We start from the raw sequence: 17,559 nt of genomic DNA on the forward strand, positions 1-17,559 counted from the left end.
TGTGATGGGCCAACTACAGAGGCACAGGGTGTGGCTAATAGGTGAGCCCTGGTTCCCACCAAGTATATGTTGGTGTATGCCTATGGTGTTTGCCATATAGGATAGTGTGTGGTTAAATGTTGTCCTTCAGTATTTGCAGGTGACTCTGGTTACCCAAACCTATCATGGCTGCTGACCCCTGTGAGGAGTGCCAGGACAAGGGCAGACAAAAGTTACAATGAGGCACATGAGCGAACCAGAAGGATCATTGAGAGAACCTTTGGCCTCCTGAATTCCAGGTTCCGGTGCCTCCATCTAACAGGTGGATCCCTGTGCTACTCACCCGAGAATGTCTGCCAGATGGTAGTGACAAGCTGCATGTTGTACAACCTGGCTCGCAGACGCCATGTACCTTTTCTGCAGGAGGAGGAGACTGGAGATGCCCCTGTAGCAGCAGTAGACCCTGTGGACTGTGAGGAGGCAGAGGATGAGGATGAGGATGAGGACAACAGAACATCTGTGATCCGTCGCTACTTCCAATGACACACAGGTAAGACAGTGTAACTTTACATTTCAATAACTTTGGTTGTAATGTGTGTGGGAATGGCATGCTGATATTCCCCACTTCTATGCCCACTTACTGTTCCCTTTGGCAATTCATTTTACAGATGTTGATGATTTGACAAATACTCCTGGTGTGATCACTACAGCCAGCTACAGGTCATTAATCTATGCTCAATCTATGTACAGTTCATTTGCAATGTTTGTACCGGTTTAAAAAAGAAAATACATATTTGATTTACATGACATACTCCAAATAGATTTTTTTCAAAGGGTGTTTATTGAAGTGCTAACATATAAGGGTAAAGCGCAATGGGATGGGGTGATGATGGAGGAAAGTCCGGGGTATTGTTCCAGTCTGTTTGTAGCACAGGTGCATTGTCCAGGGGAACATAGGAAGGGGACCAATGGCAGTTCAAGGTGGACAGAGTGACTGAGTGGGACACAAGGAGGACAATCAGGAGAGTCTCATTTCCTGGCCGGGGTCTTGGCATGTGTCTCTGGCTTCTGTCTGGATCGCAGGGAACGTTTGCGGGGTGGGAGGGGTGCTGGTGGCCTGTGAGTCCTGTGGCGGGGCCTCCTGGCCACTAGCGGAAGGCTGGTCAGATGTTTGGCTAGTGGCAGGGGCCTGCTGGTGTGAGACTGCCTCCCTCATAATGTTGCCCACGTCTTCCAGCACCCCTGCTATGGAGATCAGGCTGTTGATGATGGCCTGCAAGTCCTCCCTGATCCCCCTGGTACTGTCCATCCTACAGCCGCCTGTTCTCCTGCATGTTGTCCAGGATCTGGCCCATCATGTCCTGGGAATGTTGGTAGGTTCCCAGGATCTCGGAGAGTGCCTTCTGGAGAGTTGGTTCCCTGGGCCTGTCCTCGCCCTGGCGCACAGCAGTCCTCCCAGTTTCCCTGTTGGCCTGTGCCTCTGTCCCCTGAGCCGTGTGCCCACTGACCCCAGGTCCCAGATTGTCTTGTGTCCGAGGTGTGGCGTGGGATCCCTGTAGAAGTGGACACACTGCTGATTGGCGTGTCCTGGGGACAGAGGTGTCGGTTCGCTGGGTGGGTGCTGTGGTGGTGTTACCTGATGTGAGAGGCTCTGTGGTGGTGTGTGACTGGGCTTGGGTAACCGGCTGTCCAGTGGTCCCTGATGGGCCAGGCAGATTGTCCAGACCTGACGACCAGAGTTACTGTCATCACTGTGGGCCTTTTCAGTTGGGGGACTGGATAGTGCTGGCACCTCCTCTCCGCTGACATTGTCTGTAGTACCTGTGGGGATGTAAATGATGTGTATGACATATTGTACATCCCTGGCTTCCCCTCTATGGTTGGTTTTGCCCTGCCAGCTTTCACTTTTGTATGTTAGTGTATGGTGGGATTGTTAGTTCTCTATGCTGTGCATGCTTTAGTGATGAGTGTCCATGCAGGGCTGTGAGGGGTGTCCATGCATTGGTACAGCATGCAGGGCTTGGCATTGGGATAAGGGAGATGTGATGGTGGAGTGTGTGGGATGTAGTGGAGTGAGGGTGAGGGTATGTGATGGCATGCAGGTAGGGGGGTGATAATAGTTGAGAGTTGACTTACCAGTGTCTAGTCCTCCTCTGACTCCAGCCAGACCGTCAGTATGCAGTATTGCCAAGACTTGCTCCTGCCATGCTGTGAGTTGTGGGGGAGGAGGTGGGAGTCCACCGCTGGTCCTCTGGATAGCGAACTGGTGTCTTGCTGCTATGGAACGTACCTTCCGGCGTAGGTCGTTCCATCTCTTCCTGATGTGATCCCTTGTTCTGGGGTGCTGTCCCACGGCGTTGACCCTGTCCACGATTCTCCGCCATAGTTCCATCTTCCTTTCAATGGATATTTGCTGCACCTGTGCTCCAAATAGTTGTGGCTCTACCCTGACAGTTTCCTCCACCATGACCCTTAGCTCCTCCTCTGTGAAACGGGGGTGCCTTTGTGGTGCCAAGGGTGTTATGTGAGGTGTGTTGGTGAGGGTGTGTTGAGTAATGTGTTGGGGTGTGTGATGTGGAGTGCGTGAGTCGTGTGAGTAGTGTGTGGCTCTAGTTGTCTTAGTGGTCTTGGTGTCAATGATTTGTAATCGTAAAAGGTTGTGGGTAATGTGTGTGTGTATTTTATAGTGGTGTGTGGGTGTGGTGTGTGTATGGGTGTCAGGTGTGTGTTGTTTGAATTGTTCAATGTGGAGTTTTGTCTGTGGGTGTCCATTCTGAGTGCGGCGGTATGTACCACCAATGGTTTACCTCCATTGAATGTCCGCTGTGTTGCTTCGCGGGTCATAATGTGGTGGGCGTTGTTTTGTTGGCGCAACGGTTTGGATTTTGATACCACCACTTTACAACTGACCTTTGGTCTGGCGGATTTGTGTATGTGGCTGAATTCTGTCGGATTGGTGTGTGTGCGTCATAATATGGTAAATGGATATCCGATGCCGCAGCAGTAAGTTGGCCTCAGTCAGCCTGGCGGTAAGCGGGATTTACCGCCAATGTCATAATGAGGGCCATTGTTGTTAACTGTTCTGGTTTCTGGACTGGGCAGCCCTGGTGTGTACCCCTATTGCTACAGTTCCTTCGGTGCCCCCTTTTCCTTTTCCCCCTACGTGTTCTTTTTGTTGTTTTAGAGGGATCTGCTGAGAAAAATGTATTTTGTTTCCCAACGTGTATCTTTTGGCCTCTCGTAAAAAACTCGATATCTCCTGATATAATGGAGAGTTCTGACTCACTCCTCAACACATCTTTCTCATCAGTTGTATCATTATTGAGAAGTTTGGTTGAAATGCCATCAAATTTTGTAGCAAAATTATTCACTCGTCCATTCTCATAATCCTTATCGTCCCTACGTATCTTTGTCATTTTAATTTTTTTTTTTAGATATGCTTGATGTTTGTCCAATACCTTCTTTAAGATCTTATCATTCTTATCTTTCACCTCTGGTAAATTAAGAGCTCGAATTTTTTATTCTAATTCTCGTATCTCTTTCAACAATCTCTCTCTTTTTTCCTCTACATGTTCTTTTAAGATCTGCATCATACCCTTGGATGCTTCAAAGAGTAGTTGTTCCCAATCAGACATGTGTTTCAGTGATAAGTCATCAAATGATGGAAATATAACTACTCTCAAACCACGTGCCACCTTTTTATCTGCAATGTACCCTGAACTCTATTTTAGGGTGCAGTACTCTTCTGCACGCCAATACACTCTACACCACTGTACTCAAAACCAATACACTGTACAGCACTTCACTCTATGCCGATCTACTTTGCACCACAGCACTGTACACCATTATACTCTACAACATTCTACTTTATGCCTTTAGAAATGGGGTTTCTGGTAGGCTAGGGCATGCACCTAAGCCAGGCAGAACCCACCCACTCTAGTCAGGGCAAGGGAGTTACAAGTCCAAGATAACCCCTGCTCAGCACCTTGGTAGCTTGGCACAAGCAGTCAGGCCTATCCCAGAGGCAATGTGTACAGCGAGTGCACACACACACAACACACGTGACATACTATCCCCACCACAAAGGAAACACAACACCAAGTTATATAAAAATAAACTGTATTGTACACAACATAATTAGACCAAGCACAACATGACAGTAATAATTTGCTACCCAAGCAGTTGTCAGAACGTTACACATTACTGTTACCCTGCAGAAATCAGCAGTAGTCACATATAACACACATGTTGCTCATTATTCTGCAACATAAGCAGTAGTCAGGAAAACATTACTATAAAAATGCACTTGTCATGAAAGTATCATAATAGCCATACCAGGAACATCAGAAAACATATTAGCACATCATGCCCATAAAAGGAACATTGGCAAATATATATGGCACATCATAAAAAAACAGGTTAGCATAAATGTCCCAGCATGCCCCTACAAGGAACATCCAAAAAGAATATGTCCATAAAAAGTACCTGTTTTTAATGATGAGGGCATCTCCAGTGCCATGAGGTAAAACAGGGGGGCCCCTGGCCCGCCTCAGCGCAAAATGGTGGCCATTTTGGTGACTGGTGGGCGGCACACACCCCCTACTTCTTTTATATTGAGACCTCTCCTGGGGCCTGCGATCTCTGGGTCCCCCTCTGGACCCCAATGGGCCCTCCTGGGGGGGACAAAGCCAACACCCCGACGAGGGGTAAAGTAAGGGACCTTGAAATGCGGGATGACCTCCAATGAGGCTTCCGCCCCACCCGCAAACTCCCAAGACAAATGAGGGCCCCGGTGGGCCGGGGAGCCTCTGATGAGGCTTCCTTCCCCACACATCCTCAGGAGCATGCTGAGGGCCTGGCAGGATGGGGAGCCACCGATGAGGCTTTCTCCCTGCCCCGGACCCTGACAGGGACTCGCCCGCACCCGATCTGGTGCGCAAGTCAATCAGCCAGGGCGGCAGCAGTGGATAGGCACCAAAGTGGATGCCTGCCTATTCCTCGGAGCATGCTTTGCCCCGGGGGCACGCTAGTAGCGCGCACGCTCCTGACCTCACTTTTGTGGTGCCCCGGGGGTACCGGGCCCAGCACGTCTTTCACACGCTCGGAATTAAAAACACCCGGGTTGCGGCAGTAATTCCCATGGCGGCAAAGCGATTTCAAGCGCAAAACAAGTAAAGCCAAAAGCGCTTCCAAGTCGCTTTAAGATAATTAAACAGAGCGCTCTCCAGGCTCTATGTCATTAAGGTGAAGCTCTCCTCCTGCGCTTTGGCAGATGATAGCAGGGGGCAGGGGCCACAGCACTCAGCCCTTGGGGGACACAACAAGATGGAGCACAGGGCGGCAGGGCCCAGCAGCAGGCCAGCACAAGATGGATGCAGACAGTTGGCAGTTTCTCCTAGTGACCCAGCAGGTCACAGGTCAGCAGCAGCAGTCCAAGGCGGTTCCTGGTGAGATCCTCTAGCAGCATTCTGTGTCCAGTTACAAGCATGTTTAATTCCAGAGTGTCTCCAAATTGTGGGGAAAATTCCCTGTATTTATACTCCTTTTTCAGTGGGTTAACAAAGAAGGGGAGAGGAGGTTCCAACCAGTCACAACTGGTTCTGGGAGTGCCCCCTCTTCTCCTCCAGCACAGGCTCCAAACATCAGTTGGGGGTAAACGGCCCCTTTGTCTGAGACCAGGGCGCAGCCTTCACAGATGCAAGCGTGCCCCGCCTCCCCCTTCTCCCAGCCCAGGAAGAACATTCAAAATGCAGATGCACCTATATCACACCTCCTCCCTCCCTGGGTACAGGCTGGCTGAAACGTATGCAGAAAGCCCAACTGTCACTCTGCCCAGACGTGGATTGGAGTCAAGCTGCAAAACACCAGAGTCATAAGCACGGAGAAAGGCTCACTTTCTAGAAGTGGCATTTCTGTAATGATAATTAAAAATCCACCTACACCAGTAAGGAGCATTTTGTACTATAGTTACGACCATACCATACATGCCTACGCTACCCCTCATAAATCAGATAATATTCCCCCCTCCCCCTTAGACATAAGGCAGGGCATTTCCAATGCAATCCTATGAGAAGGCAGCACTCATAGCAGTGAGAAACCAAATAGGCTGTTTGTCACTAAAAGGACAGACCAGGCAACTAAGTACATGTCCAGCCTTCTACATACATAGCACCCTGCCCATAGGGCTAGTCAGGGCCTACCTTAGGGGTGACTTACATGTAGTAAGAGGGGAGTTCTGGGTTCTGGTAAGTAAATTTAGATGACAGGTCCCTGTGGCAGCAAACTGTGCACGCAGGCCCTGCGCTAGCAGGCCTGAGACAGGTTTGAAAGGCTACTTCTGTTGGTGGCGAAAGCAGCGCTGCACGCACACTAGTAGCATTTAACTTGCAGGCCCTGGGTATAGAGATACCGCTGTACAAGGGGCGTCAGGCAAATTAAATATGCCAATTAGGTATAAGCCAATCACACCAACTTTAGTAGGGAGAGCACCTGATCTTTAGCACTGATCAGCAGCGAACAACAAGAGGTCAGAAGAAAATAGGAGGAAGGAGGCAAAACATCTGGGGATAAACCTGCAAAAAGGGCCAGTTCCAACAATGCCGCTGCACTCCACACCACTGTACACCATTGCACTCTGTCACTTTAATCTGCCCCACTCTACTCTGCTGCACTCTACACCAATGGTCTCTACACCACAACTCTACACCACTGAACTCTACAACACTCTGCTCTGCAACTCTGCCCTCCACTACTCTACTGTGAGCCACTGCACCACTCTACGCCAATGCACTTAATGCCACTATACTGTACGTCATAACACTCTACACCACTCTAAGCTACTGCACACCACTGCACTCTACACCACTTCACTATATGCCTCTCTACTTTGCACCACTCTACACCACTGCACTCTATCCCACTCTACTATGCACAGCTGCACTCTTTCCCACTGCACTTTACACCACTCCAGTGTAGGCCACTCCATTCTACACCACTCTACTCAGCAACACTGCACTCTGTGCCATTGCCATCTGTGCCAGTGGACTCCACACCACAACTCAGTGCACGTCCACTCTGTCTTGCACCACTCCACTTCACTCTACTTTGAAACAGTCTACTCTGCACCACTGCACTCTGTGCCACTCTACTGCACTGTACACCACTGTGCTCTATGCCACTGCACTCCACCACTTGCCACTTCACTCTTTGTCACTTTGCTCTACTCTGAAACAGTCTACTCTACACTCCTGCACTCTGCCACTGCGCTCGACCCACTCTAAGCCGCTCCACTCTATGCCACTCTACTCTAAATCAATGCACTCAACACCACTTTACTCGAAACCAATCCTCTCTATGCCAACTACTCTGCATTAGTGCACTCTATGCCACTTTACTCTGCAACAGTATATGCTACTGCATGTTATGTCCTTACACTCTACGTTACAGCACTCTACTCTGCACCACTCTACTCTACTTTAAGCCAATGCACACATCACCACTTTATGCAAAATCGATGCTCTTTACACTGCAACGCTATTGCGCCCTTCATTGCTGAAATCCCGCTAAACTTTTCTGCACTGCACAACTGTTCTGTACCCCACTATACTCTGCACCACCCTCCTCTGCGCCATTGCACTGTACACCACTGCACTCTGCCACACTATGCAAGGCTGCACTTTCTGCCACTGCACGCTACGCCACTGCCCAACTCAAATCTATGCCACTACACTCTACTGCACTCTGTGCTACTACACTCTACACAACTCCCTGCCATTTTAATCTACTGTGCCCCACTGCACTCCACACCACTGCACTCTAGGCCACTCCACTCTACTCTGAAACTATCTACTGTATGCCACTGCACTCTACGCCCCAGCAATCTACTCTGTACCTCTTTTTTCTCCCTAAATTCTCAGCTATCATATTTTGTGTGTTTGAAAAGAAAATTAAGAATGCTATCAGAAATATTTTTGGGCAATGGTCTATAGCTACGGCTCATGAAAGTTACCCTTATTGTTATATATATATATTCGTAGCCTTCTTTGTAAAACAAAAACAAAAAAAATCTATATCCATCACTATTTTCTGAAGTACCTGGGCAATGATTTGAAGCACTGCTCATCATCACAAACAAAACATCAAATGCATAAGGTTTGAAGGATGTTATTCTCTCAGTCAAAATACTTCATCATCCAATGAAAATATGATTGTCATAGGGGTCAGTGATTATCCCAAGCATTCCTCTGGTATGGGCGAAGTGCCCACTTTTGATCAGATCTGCTTGGTACACGTCTATTGTTTGAAAAATAGTTTATCCAGGCTTTAAGCTATACAGTTACTTCAGTTATTGTTTATGGGAAGATGTTATGTCTTACAGAATTATCTTTTCTGGCTTCCCTCTTCCCTTTTAAAGAAAGTCACCCCCTTGAGAAAGACTTTCGTGGAACCCTGAGAGAGGCAATGAAAAAATGCTACAAATCCACGGCAGATTGGCCACGGCTGACTTTACTTCATGTTATTAAGCTGCCCACCTAGTAGTGATTAATTAGTGCCTCTGTGGTCCTACATCTGACATGGCAGACAAAACTGAACTATTGGCATCGGGCGAGATCTCCACAACTCATTATCTTGTATTGAGGAAATTCGATCCCACGGTACCCTCCATGAACCGAAGTAGTGCTCAATGTATGGCGGGGTTCTCTTTTCCTCATTGACTGAGCAAACAAAATTTTGGTGGCGATTCCAATTTTTACCCATTTCGAAATTTCAGCTGTGTACCCAAGGAACCACTATGGAAAACAGGAATGCGTGATACCTGAGAAGCTGTGGTGTTACATGTGCAGTTCTGAAAATAAGAGAGGTTAAAGTGGTTGTATAGTGCTCCTTTCCTTCCCCAGGGTCATAGTGCCTGTGTGAGCACATTCCTTCTAGCTGAAGCTATAGAAAACCAACTCCAGTCATCTGCTGTTCCGAATACATGCAGCCACCTTCTCTAGTGCCGTGGTTTTGTGGTGTAGTGGGTGATCACCATATGCCTTTATCAGTGGCCCGTGTTCTATTTAGACTTTTTAGGTTTCTCAACCTCTTTCTCGCTTTTTGTAAATTGTTGGTGCTCAGTCCTACAGCGTTAGTTCTGCAACTGAATTTGCTGCAGGTAAAACCCTTTTGTTGCTAGGTCACTTGACAGGCAGCCTAATTGGAGAGTCATCTCTGTAGCTAGTATCTTGAGTTCCTCCTTGCAAATTTACATGTTCAGTCTCTCCTGGGAGGCGTCATCGATGGAGCCCACATCATCATCATCATCACTGTGGGCCCCTGTCACTCGTGAGTGGTGGGGAGAATGTTGTACTGTTGTCTCCAGCCGCTGCAGGTTGTGGACCTTGAAATCTCATTGTTCCCTGCCACTGGAGGCCCTTGTCTGCAGTGTGCTTGTATGTACAGTCCTCTGGCCCTGCTCCCTGTCACATGGCAGGAGTAGGATCATAAGACAGAGATAGATGGATATCTCCTCCAGTCCATACATCAGTTCGCCAGACTGTCTGGCAATCACAGGGCAACATTCTTAAGAAGGTGAAATGCTAAAGAAATCAATTAAACCAGGTGCTCCACAGTAAACCAAGTTATAAACTATGAAGGGCATTGATTGCAGCTCTCTTATCTCGTAGCACAGGATAATTAAGAAATGCAATGGGAATCCTATAGCAATAACTTGACATATCTAAGTAAACTTTAATTCATTGTTTTAGATATATTTCTGGCTGCACTTCTCAGTACTAAAACATTTGAGTAGAATTTCTCCACTGCACTACCCTAGTTACATTAAACTGCTTCTGGATTTCCAGTAATGATGAAAGCCTTGTTGTATCTTTTCATGATATGATCTCAGTAACTGAACCTTTGGGGTGCATGAATTTGAGCGTAGATCCATTTTGTTACGATTATTCCATGTCAGCATAGAAATTGTGCCTTGCTAAACAACTGTTTAATGAGAGGCCGCTATACAGCAGCAGGAGTTGAATACATGTAAACGAATGAATGCCTTTTGTTGCAAAGCCCGTTTCCTGACATTACTCCCCTCATGCCAGTTTCCTAAACCAGTTTAGAGACAGTCCATACATTTTCCTGTGGAAGATTTCTCAGTTCCCATAAGTTTTGGACATTTTAGAAATGTTCTTAACATTTTGGAAATTTCCAGAAGATTTCGCTTCTCTGCCAGAATATTCATAGTGTGACTGCTTGTTCTAAATGAGGTGCTAGTTCATTGCAATGGATGCTCAGCTGAAGTGAAGGCTGGGCTGAGTTCTGGGCCTCTGCACAGTACTGTTTTACAAGGAGGTTGCACAACCGGATTCATTTATTGACTGTGTAGATAGTCTGTCCATTATACTGAATAGAGCATGCACCTCAATGCCCTTGAGAGGGGAAGTGTGTAAGGATCAAGGGATAGTTCAGAAGAGTTGTATGAGGGGCCAGAGAGAACCTTGCATCAAGACACAGGAGGTTAACGAAAATGTGAGTTGAGAAGAATGAAGGCAATGATATTAGAAGATACAAACAGTGCACTACACGCATATCTGAATGTACAGTCACGCATATGTGGTAGAGACTTCTAGCCACACATTCCATAACTTAAAATGTTTCTGAGGCATCAGACTAGATTCAGAAATTTTGGAGAAGTACCCCTGCGCACCAGTAGATGGCGTCATTTGGTTCAGGTCGACCTTGCTAGAAGGGACATGCTTAGTGCCCATATACGAACAACCCAAGCATTCTGATGTCTGTTCTTTTCTTTTCACGCCAGTCAGCGCAGATCTGGAGAGGATAACCCCTAGTCATTTTTTGACTGACTTATTATTTACTTTTTGTCACAACTATTTTTGAGATTACATCTCCTGGTGTGTTAGGGATATCCCCTAAGAAGCCAACAGGCTTGCAGGAGGTCCTGTTACTGCTTGTGGAGCTGCTTCTGATGATGATCATCTCAATCCAAGTTGTCTGGTAAGTCCTGCAAGCAAAAAATTTGAAGGAGTCTTCAACTTCACGCAGTTTCTGGTCATTGTACCTGGTGCCAGAGTGTCTGCACTCTAGGCTCTGCACTGGTGCTCCTATGCACAGGATAATATCTTTCTGCCATTTCCCTGCTCCTGGATACCATTAGTTTCCTCACCTAGCACACAATCCCAGAGAAATTGGTGGTCCAAGCCTCCACTTCCTGGATCAATCCCAGCATGTTCCCTACCACTTGACTGGATAGGAAATCCTATGGCTGGATACCTTTGATAGGATCTTCTCTTCCACCAGCCTGGCACTGCCATAGGTGAACACCTCTTGCCTTTTGGGCTGATACCAACACACTGTGTGGGATTTGGTTCCATAAGTGCTGCCTATGGTTTTGGAGGAGGCCTGAGCCATACTCCCTCAAGCTGTTGCTGACGGGAGAGATGCAGCAGAGTTAACCATCAGATGTGGGCTTGACGTGACTGACTCGCTGGGAAGAGTGGCTTCATCTTTAGTGGCGCTGAGATGCCACGCCTGGCTGAGAAACACTGGCTTCTCTGGGGACATGCCCTTTGATGACTCTTGCTTCTTTGGTGAGAAAGCGCTGGAGCACTTTAAGGACAGCAGAGCTACAGCTAGGTCCTTGGGCCTGTCCATGGCCTCATTCCAACCCCAATCTGCCTTTCACCCTTCCATGGCTACTGGAGGGCCTACCAACCGCGACCTTTCCTGCCCAGCCCCCAAGGACAACAGGCTTCCTAGCCTTTTTGTGTCAGGGGACATGGTTTCCACAGATACATGTGGAACCACCAATCCATGGTTGGGTTGCCAACACCCCAACCGCTGACAGCTGCAGCCTCCAGACCCCTTTAGTTTGCCCTTATGCCAACACGTGTACCCACTAGGGGAGCAGGATTCTCCATCGCCAGCCTCACTGGAAGTCTTTAACATTAGACAAGTGGTTTTTGCAAATTCTCCAGAGGGGCAACCCATTCCCTTTCTGGAAACCCCTCTACACATGCCGCCCACTTACGACTGACTGACAGAGGACCATCTCTCCTTGCTGTCAGAAACTGTTGGCTCTTATGGCCAAAGGAGCCATTGAGAGAGTGCCAGCATCGGAAGTAGGTTGTGGTTGCTATTTCTGCTACTTTTTGATGCCAAAAAAAGATTGAGGCCTTCTTCCTAATTTAGACTTGTTCCATTTAAACTTCTTCTGAAAAAGTACAAGTTCAAAATGCTCACTTTAGCTCAGGTCATGTCTGTCCTGGATCCTGGAGAATGGGTGGTGGCATTAGACTTGCAGGATGTATATTTCCACATCCCCATCCTGCCTGCCCACAGATGCAGTTTGCGGTGCTCCCCTTTGGCCTCACCATCGTCCCTCAGGTATTCATGAATGTGATGGTTGCAGCACATCTACAGATGTCAGGGCTTCCAGTCTTCCCCCTACTTTAAAGACTGGCTGTTGAAGACAGGCTTGCCCCAGTCAGCTATCTCCCACTTCCAGACTATGGTGAGGATTCTGCATTTGCTGGGGTTAACTGTCAGTATGCCGAAGTCACACCTGACTCCCTCTCAGACACTCCATTTAATTGGGGCCATTCTGAACACACTGCAGTTTTGGGTCTATCCTCCCTAGTGACGAATCCTGGATATTCAGGCCGATGTTTCCACCTCTATCCTGAATTTCAGTGAGACTGACAAAAGCTTTTGGGCCTCATGGTCTTCTCCATCCTTCTTGTGACACATGCCTGTTTGTATATGAGGGCTCTGCAGTGGGACCTAAAGTTCCAGTGGGCATAGCATCAGGGGAATCTCTCTGCCCTGGTCCAGATCTCGTTGGGAACTGGTCTGGAGCAGCCATCTCGGAGAGGTGGAGATCTTTCTGGCAGAGTTCAGGCTTGACATCAACCTGCTGAGCTCCGGGTGATCCAGTTGGCATTGAAAGCCTTTCTTCCTTCGATCAAGGGAAGGCTAGTGCCAGTGTTCATGGACAACACCACTGGCATGTGACATTGCAACAAACAAGGCATGGTGGTGTTGTGGAGCCTTTGTCAAGAGGCCCTGCACTTCTGGACATGGCTGGAACATCCGAGCATTTCCCTGGTGGTTCAACGCCTGGCAGGCTCTCTGAGCTCCAGGGCTGACATACTCATCCGTCAGTGCCTAGCAGATCACAAATGGTGCCTTCATTCAAAGGTGGTGCACGGTCTCTAACTAGAGCGTAACTAGAGCGTAAAGAGCATTGGTTAGATCCGTTTGTCACCACCGAGAATGTGCAGTGTCAGCAGTTGTGTGCGCTGGAGTTTCCAAGGCAGTTGTGGTTCAGAGACGCTTTTCGCGGTGAGTGGAACTCCAGCCTCCTGCACCCCTTTCTGCCGATACCACTCCTGCCCAGAGTTCTCAAGAAGATCAGGAAAAACCAGGCCCACATCATTCTTGTGGCTCCAAATTGGGCACGGAGAATCTGGTATCCTCAGCTTCTGAGAACTAACCATCGATCCTCCATTCAGGCTGTCCCTTTGGGAAGATATTCTGTTGCAGCAGCAGAGCAGTGTTCCACCTTCATGATTGGAATTTGAGCAGGGATAGATGGCAGCTTTCTGTATCACTGATAAGTCTGTGATGTTATCTTGGCAGCCCCCCACTAAGACGGTATACACCGCAGTGGGGACAAGTTTGTGGCATGGTGTGCATTCAAAGATATCAATCCTCTTTCTACACCCTTATCCCAAGTTCTTTTATTTGTTGTTTCTCTGTCCCACCAGCGCTTTGTTCTGGGCACTGGTAAAGGTTTTTATTTGCCATTTTGACATTCTTGCGGTTGCCGGCCCAACCTTTGTTGTTTAAGTCACCTGATGTGACTAGATTCCTTAAAGGCCTTCAACACATTTCCCCTCAGGCCCTTCATCAGGCCCGAATGGGATCTTAATTTGATCCTCTCTTTTCTCATGTGCACACCGCTTAAGCTGCTGCACAACTGTCCACTTCGCCTGCTTAACATCAAAATGACTTTTCTGGTGGCCATAACATCAGCCAGGAGGGTCAATGAACTGCAAGAACTTTCTGTGCACCCTTCTCACACCAACTTTTATCGAGACATGCTGGTTGTGCTGACCCGTGCTTCATTTCTTTCAAAGGTTGTGACACCTATTCATGTAGGTCAAACCATCACCTTACCTACCTTCTTTGCTTCAACTCAACCTTCTAAATAAGAGGAGGCACGCCATCTTCTGGATCCAAAAAGAACATTGTTGTTCTATCTAGATCGCACAGGAGTTCTGGGTAGATGACAAACTGTGACATATGTTGGTGCTAAGAAAGGGAAGGATGTGCAGAAATGGACCATCTCACAATGGATAGAACTCTACATAAAGATCTGCAACGCATTGGCCAAAGTACAACCCCCTGAGGCTTGCGTGGTCAATCTACCAGAGCCAATGCTGTGACCGATGTGTTAGCTCCTGAAGTCTCGGTCAGACAGCAGCCTGGGCTTCTTTTCACACATTCACCAAACATTACTGCCTGTATGGTCAGATGCATTGTGATGGTCACTTTGGCCATTCGATCCTACAGGACTTTTTGATTTAATCTGTGTCGCAGACCTACCTCTGGTTAGGTTTTGCTTAAGTATGTATCCCAAGGTAAGGAATCTGCGGCTAGAGGTCTCTATCAGATAAACAAGTTACTTACCCTCGGTAACGCCTTATGAGGTAGAGATTCAATCTAGTCACCGATTCCTTACTGACCCTTCCGTCCTCCCTGCTCTGTGAGCTGCTTTCATAGGGTCACCCTTCTAAGGGCCTTAGCAATACACACCTGTGTGTCAGCATTCTTTTTGGCTGTGCGCTTGTGGTGTGGAAAGTCGTGAAAAGAAACAGATGTCAGTGTGCTGGGGAGGCACCTATATAGGCACTGGGCACATCACTTCAGGTATGCCCGGCACAGAGCCGAACACCAACATTTACCGGGGTACTGCTTGAAAATGTTTGAATCCAGTCTTGCTCCTGGGAAATATTCTAAGGTAAAGATAATCCCACTTTTCTCCACTGACTTGCAACTTGAATACAACAGTGCTGGTTGCCGCCATTGATCCTGACTTTTTAAAATAAAGTGCATGCGACAGACATTTACAGACCCTTACGGGCTGTACTATCTGATAATACAGAAAATATTTAGTCCTCTCTCTCTCAGCCACATTGTTTTCTTTCTCCATGCTACCCTTTCCAGCTGGCAGCATAACTCTGCTCTCCTTTCCTCCATTAAACAGGTTAACCCTGCACCTCTTTACCCTTGCTGGTGGCATAATCCCATGCTGTTTGGTTTAGCTGATAGCGTAATCCCACAGCCCTTTTCTCCTTCACACCAGTCTTCCTTTTGAATTTGATTTTTAAGTCTCAGGTATACAGAGCTTTAGCTGTATGTTGGCAAGACCTAGTGTTTTCCAATACATTACATATACATTGGGCTTTGGGTCTGCCTTTTGCTCATGATTGGTTGACTTCTTTTGTCTGTTTCACTTCCCACTCGTTCTTACTCCCCACTGCACCTTTGTTACCCATTTCGCCTCACTTACGCAGCATATTCACACTCCAACCCCTCACCCCCTCCGATTTTTGTTCATTTTTCAGTGCCCGCTGTTGTATTAGTGGTAGGTATCAGAACACGTTGTTTGACCGTTTCAAGATGGTCGCCCGTGTGTGTGGAGACGTAGGGGGCAGGTGCATAGGAATCTTTTTGTTTTATTGTAACGCCATTCAGATGGCTGTCGCAGATGCACGTTCTTCCACAGCGGTCATTCTTGCTCACCACTGGCCCTTTGTTGTCCATTTCTTCCACCCACTGCTCCCCGTTTCTTGCTCTCCACTGCCCATTTGTTCACCATTTCGCCTCGGTCACGCTGCAATTCACCCTCCAACTACACCCACCCCTATATGTTTTTTCTTTTTCTCTTTTTAGTGCCCACTGCTATATTGGTGGTGGGTATCTGAACATTTTGTTTGACCATTTCAAGAGGGTAGCACATGTATGCGGAGACGTGGGGGACAGGTGCATAGGAATCTTTTGGTTTTGTTGTAACATGTCATTCAGATGCCTGTCGCACATGCGCGTGCTTGCACAGCGGTCATTTTTAAACGAGGTGTCAAAATAAATCTAAATGCATTCAGATATAGGCCCTTCCGACGTATTGGCAATTTTTGAACCCCTTTTTGTTGAAATAGTAGAAATGTATTCAGAGACTGCAGTGAATCTGCACACATCTGTTGCAGCATTCATTTAATCCATTTAAGCATGTTTTAAAGCCCGTTCAACAATGGCTTGCCAATGCTTGTAATTATTTTTTATTAATCTTGTCGTGAAAGTCGAAACTCCACCAGACATTCAACATTTTCCTTTTCCTCATGAAGAGTTGCAGTTTTCCCCAAAACCTTGTATAGGTTTTAGATCTCAAGAGATCACCAATCCCAAACTAGGTGCAGAAGGGTTCTCTGAGTAGAAATGTTTCCTGTGTCATTTAAAGCGCATGCACTCTGCCTCATGCAAAACCATGATATCATATTTCAAAATATTACTATCTAAATCAGAATTTTCTTTCATTTTCTAGAATCCAACACAGGTGGGGACAGCACTTCAGGTGTTTTATAATCTGGGGAGTTTGAAGGATACCGTGAATAACGTTGTGGATGGGTATTGTGCATCTCTTGAAGAAAATATCAGCAGTGCCTTGGATATCAAAATTCTGACACAACCTTTACAAACAAGAGGTACTGGTAATATTTCTTACGTTTTGGTGCACTGCTTTCGAAAAGCCTGCGTTTCTCTGTAAAGCCGGAAGTATTGTACATTGTTCAGAGCATGTAAAACAAGAAATAACTTGATTTCATATAGCGCCAGTCCGAAAAGCAGTATTTTTACACCTTGTCTCTTTGCTGTGTGTGCTTACTCGCTTCAAGAATCATTAGCTTTTTCTGCTACTGTTGGAAAATTACACATACATTCAGTGATTCAGGGGATTCACTTCAAACACATACATTACAGGTTTTAAAATCATTATAAATTTTTAAGCAATTGTGTTGTTAACGAAACAGTTACTCATGTGTTCCTTCATACCTGAATTGTACAGCTCGGTGTAAGTTGTCACGTTGCTGCCTTCCACTCGGACATCTAGTGCTATTAAAGGGGCATTCTCAAACTGTTCCTGGGATTAATGAGCATTTCGGAAGCTACCTACCTTTCTTGTGGTAATTCTTACGGATGAAACTAAACCCTTTTATTAAAACATTTATTTTTGTATCACATGAGCTGTTGTGTCTAGAGTAGGTATGACATCATTCTCGGCTGAAGGCAAATTCACCAAAATCGCTGCCCCAAGTGCTCTTCTTCTGCATGGTGCATGTTATAGAATTACCCAAAGTATTCTTGTCATTTTTCTTTATCATCACCAGTCACTTGGGTACAACCTCTTTTGAGAGGTGTGGTTTTGGTTTTGCACTCCTGATGCTCCGCTCAGCCAGCTCTAACTGCCGCTATATGCTTAAGATGCTGGACTCCGCCAGAATCCAAGCTTCATGTGTCTCA

General features: G+C 46.9%; 1 protein-coding gene across 1 annotated transcript in view; it reads left to right on the forward strand.

Annotated features, from left to right (window-relative positions):
* Window positions 1-17,559, forward strand: part of COG5 (component of oligomeric golgi complex 5) — a 1,306,288-nt gene that overhangs the window by 585,949 nt on the left and 702,780 nt on the right. Inside the window, exon 9 of the mRNA XM_069229832.1 lies at window positions 16,586-16,745. Coding sequence (XP_069085933.1) covers window positions 16,586-16,745 — 160 coding nt within the window. The remainder of the gene's footprint in view (window positions 1-16,585; window positions 16,746-17,559) is intronic.

The sequence above is a fragment of the Pleurodeles waltl genome, chromosome 4_1 (genome assembly GCF_031143425.1).
Source record: "Pleurodeles waltl isolate 20211129_DDA chromosome 4_1, aPleWal1.hap1.20221129, whole genome shotgun sequence".
NCBI lineage: Eukaryota > Metazoa > Chordata > Amphibia > Caudata > Salamandridae > Pleurodeles > Pleurodeles waltl.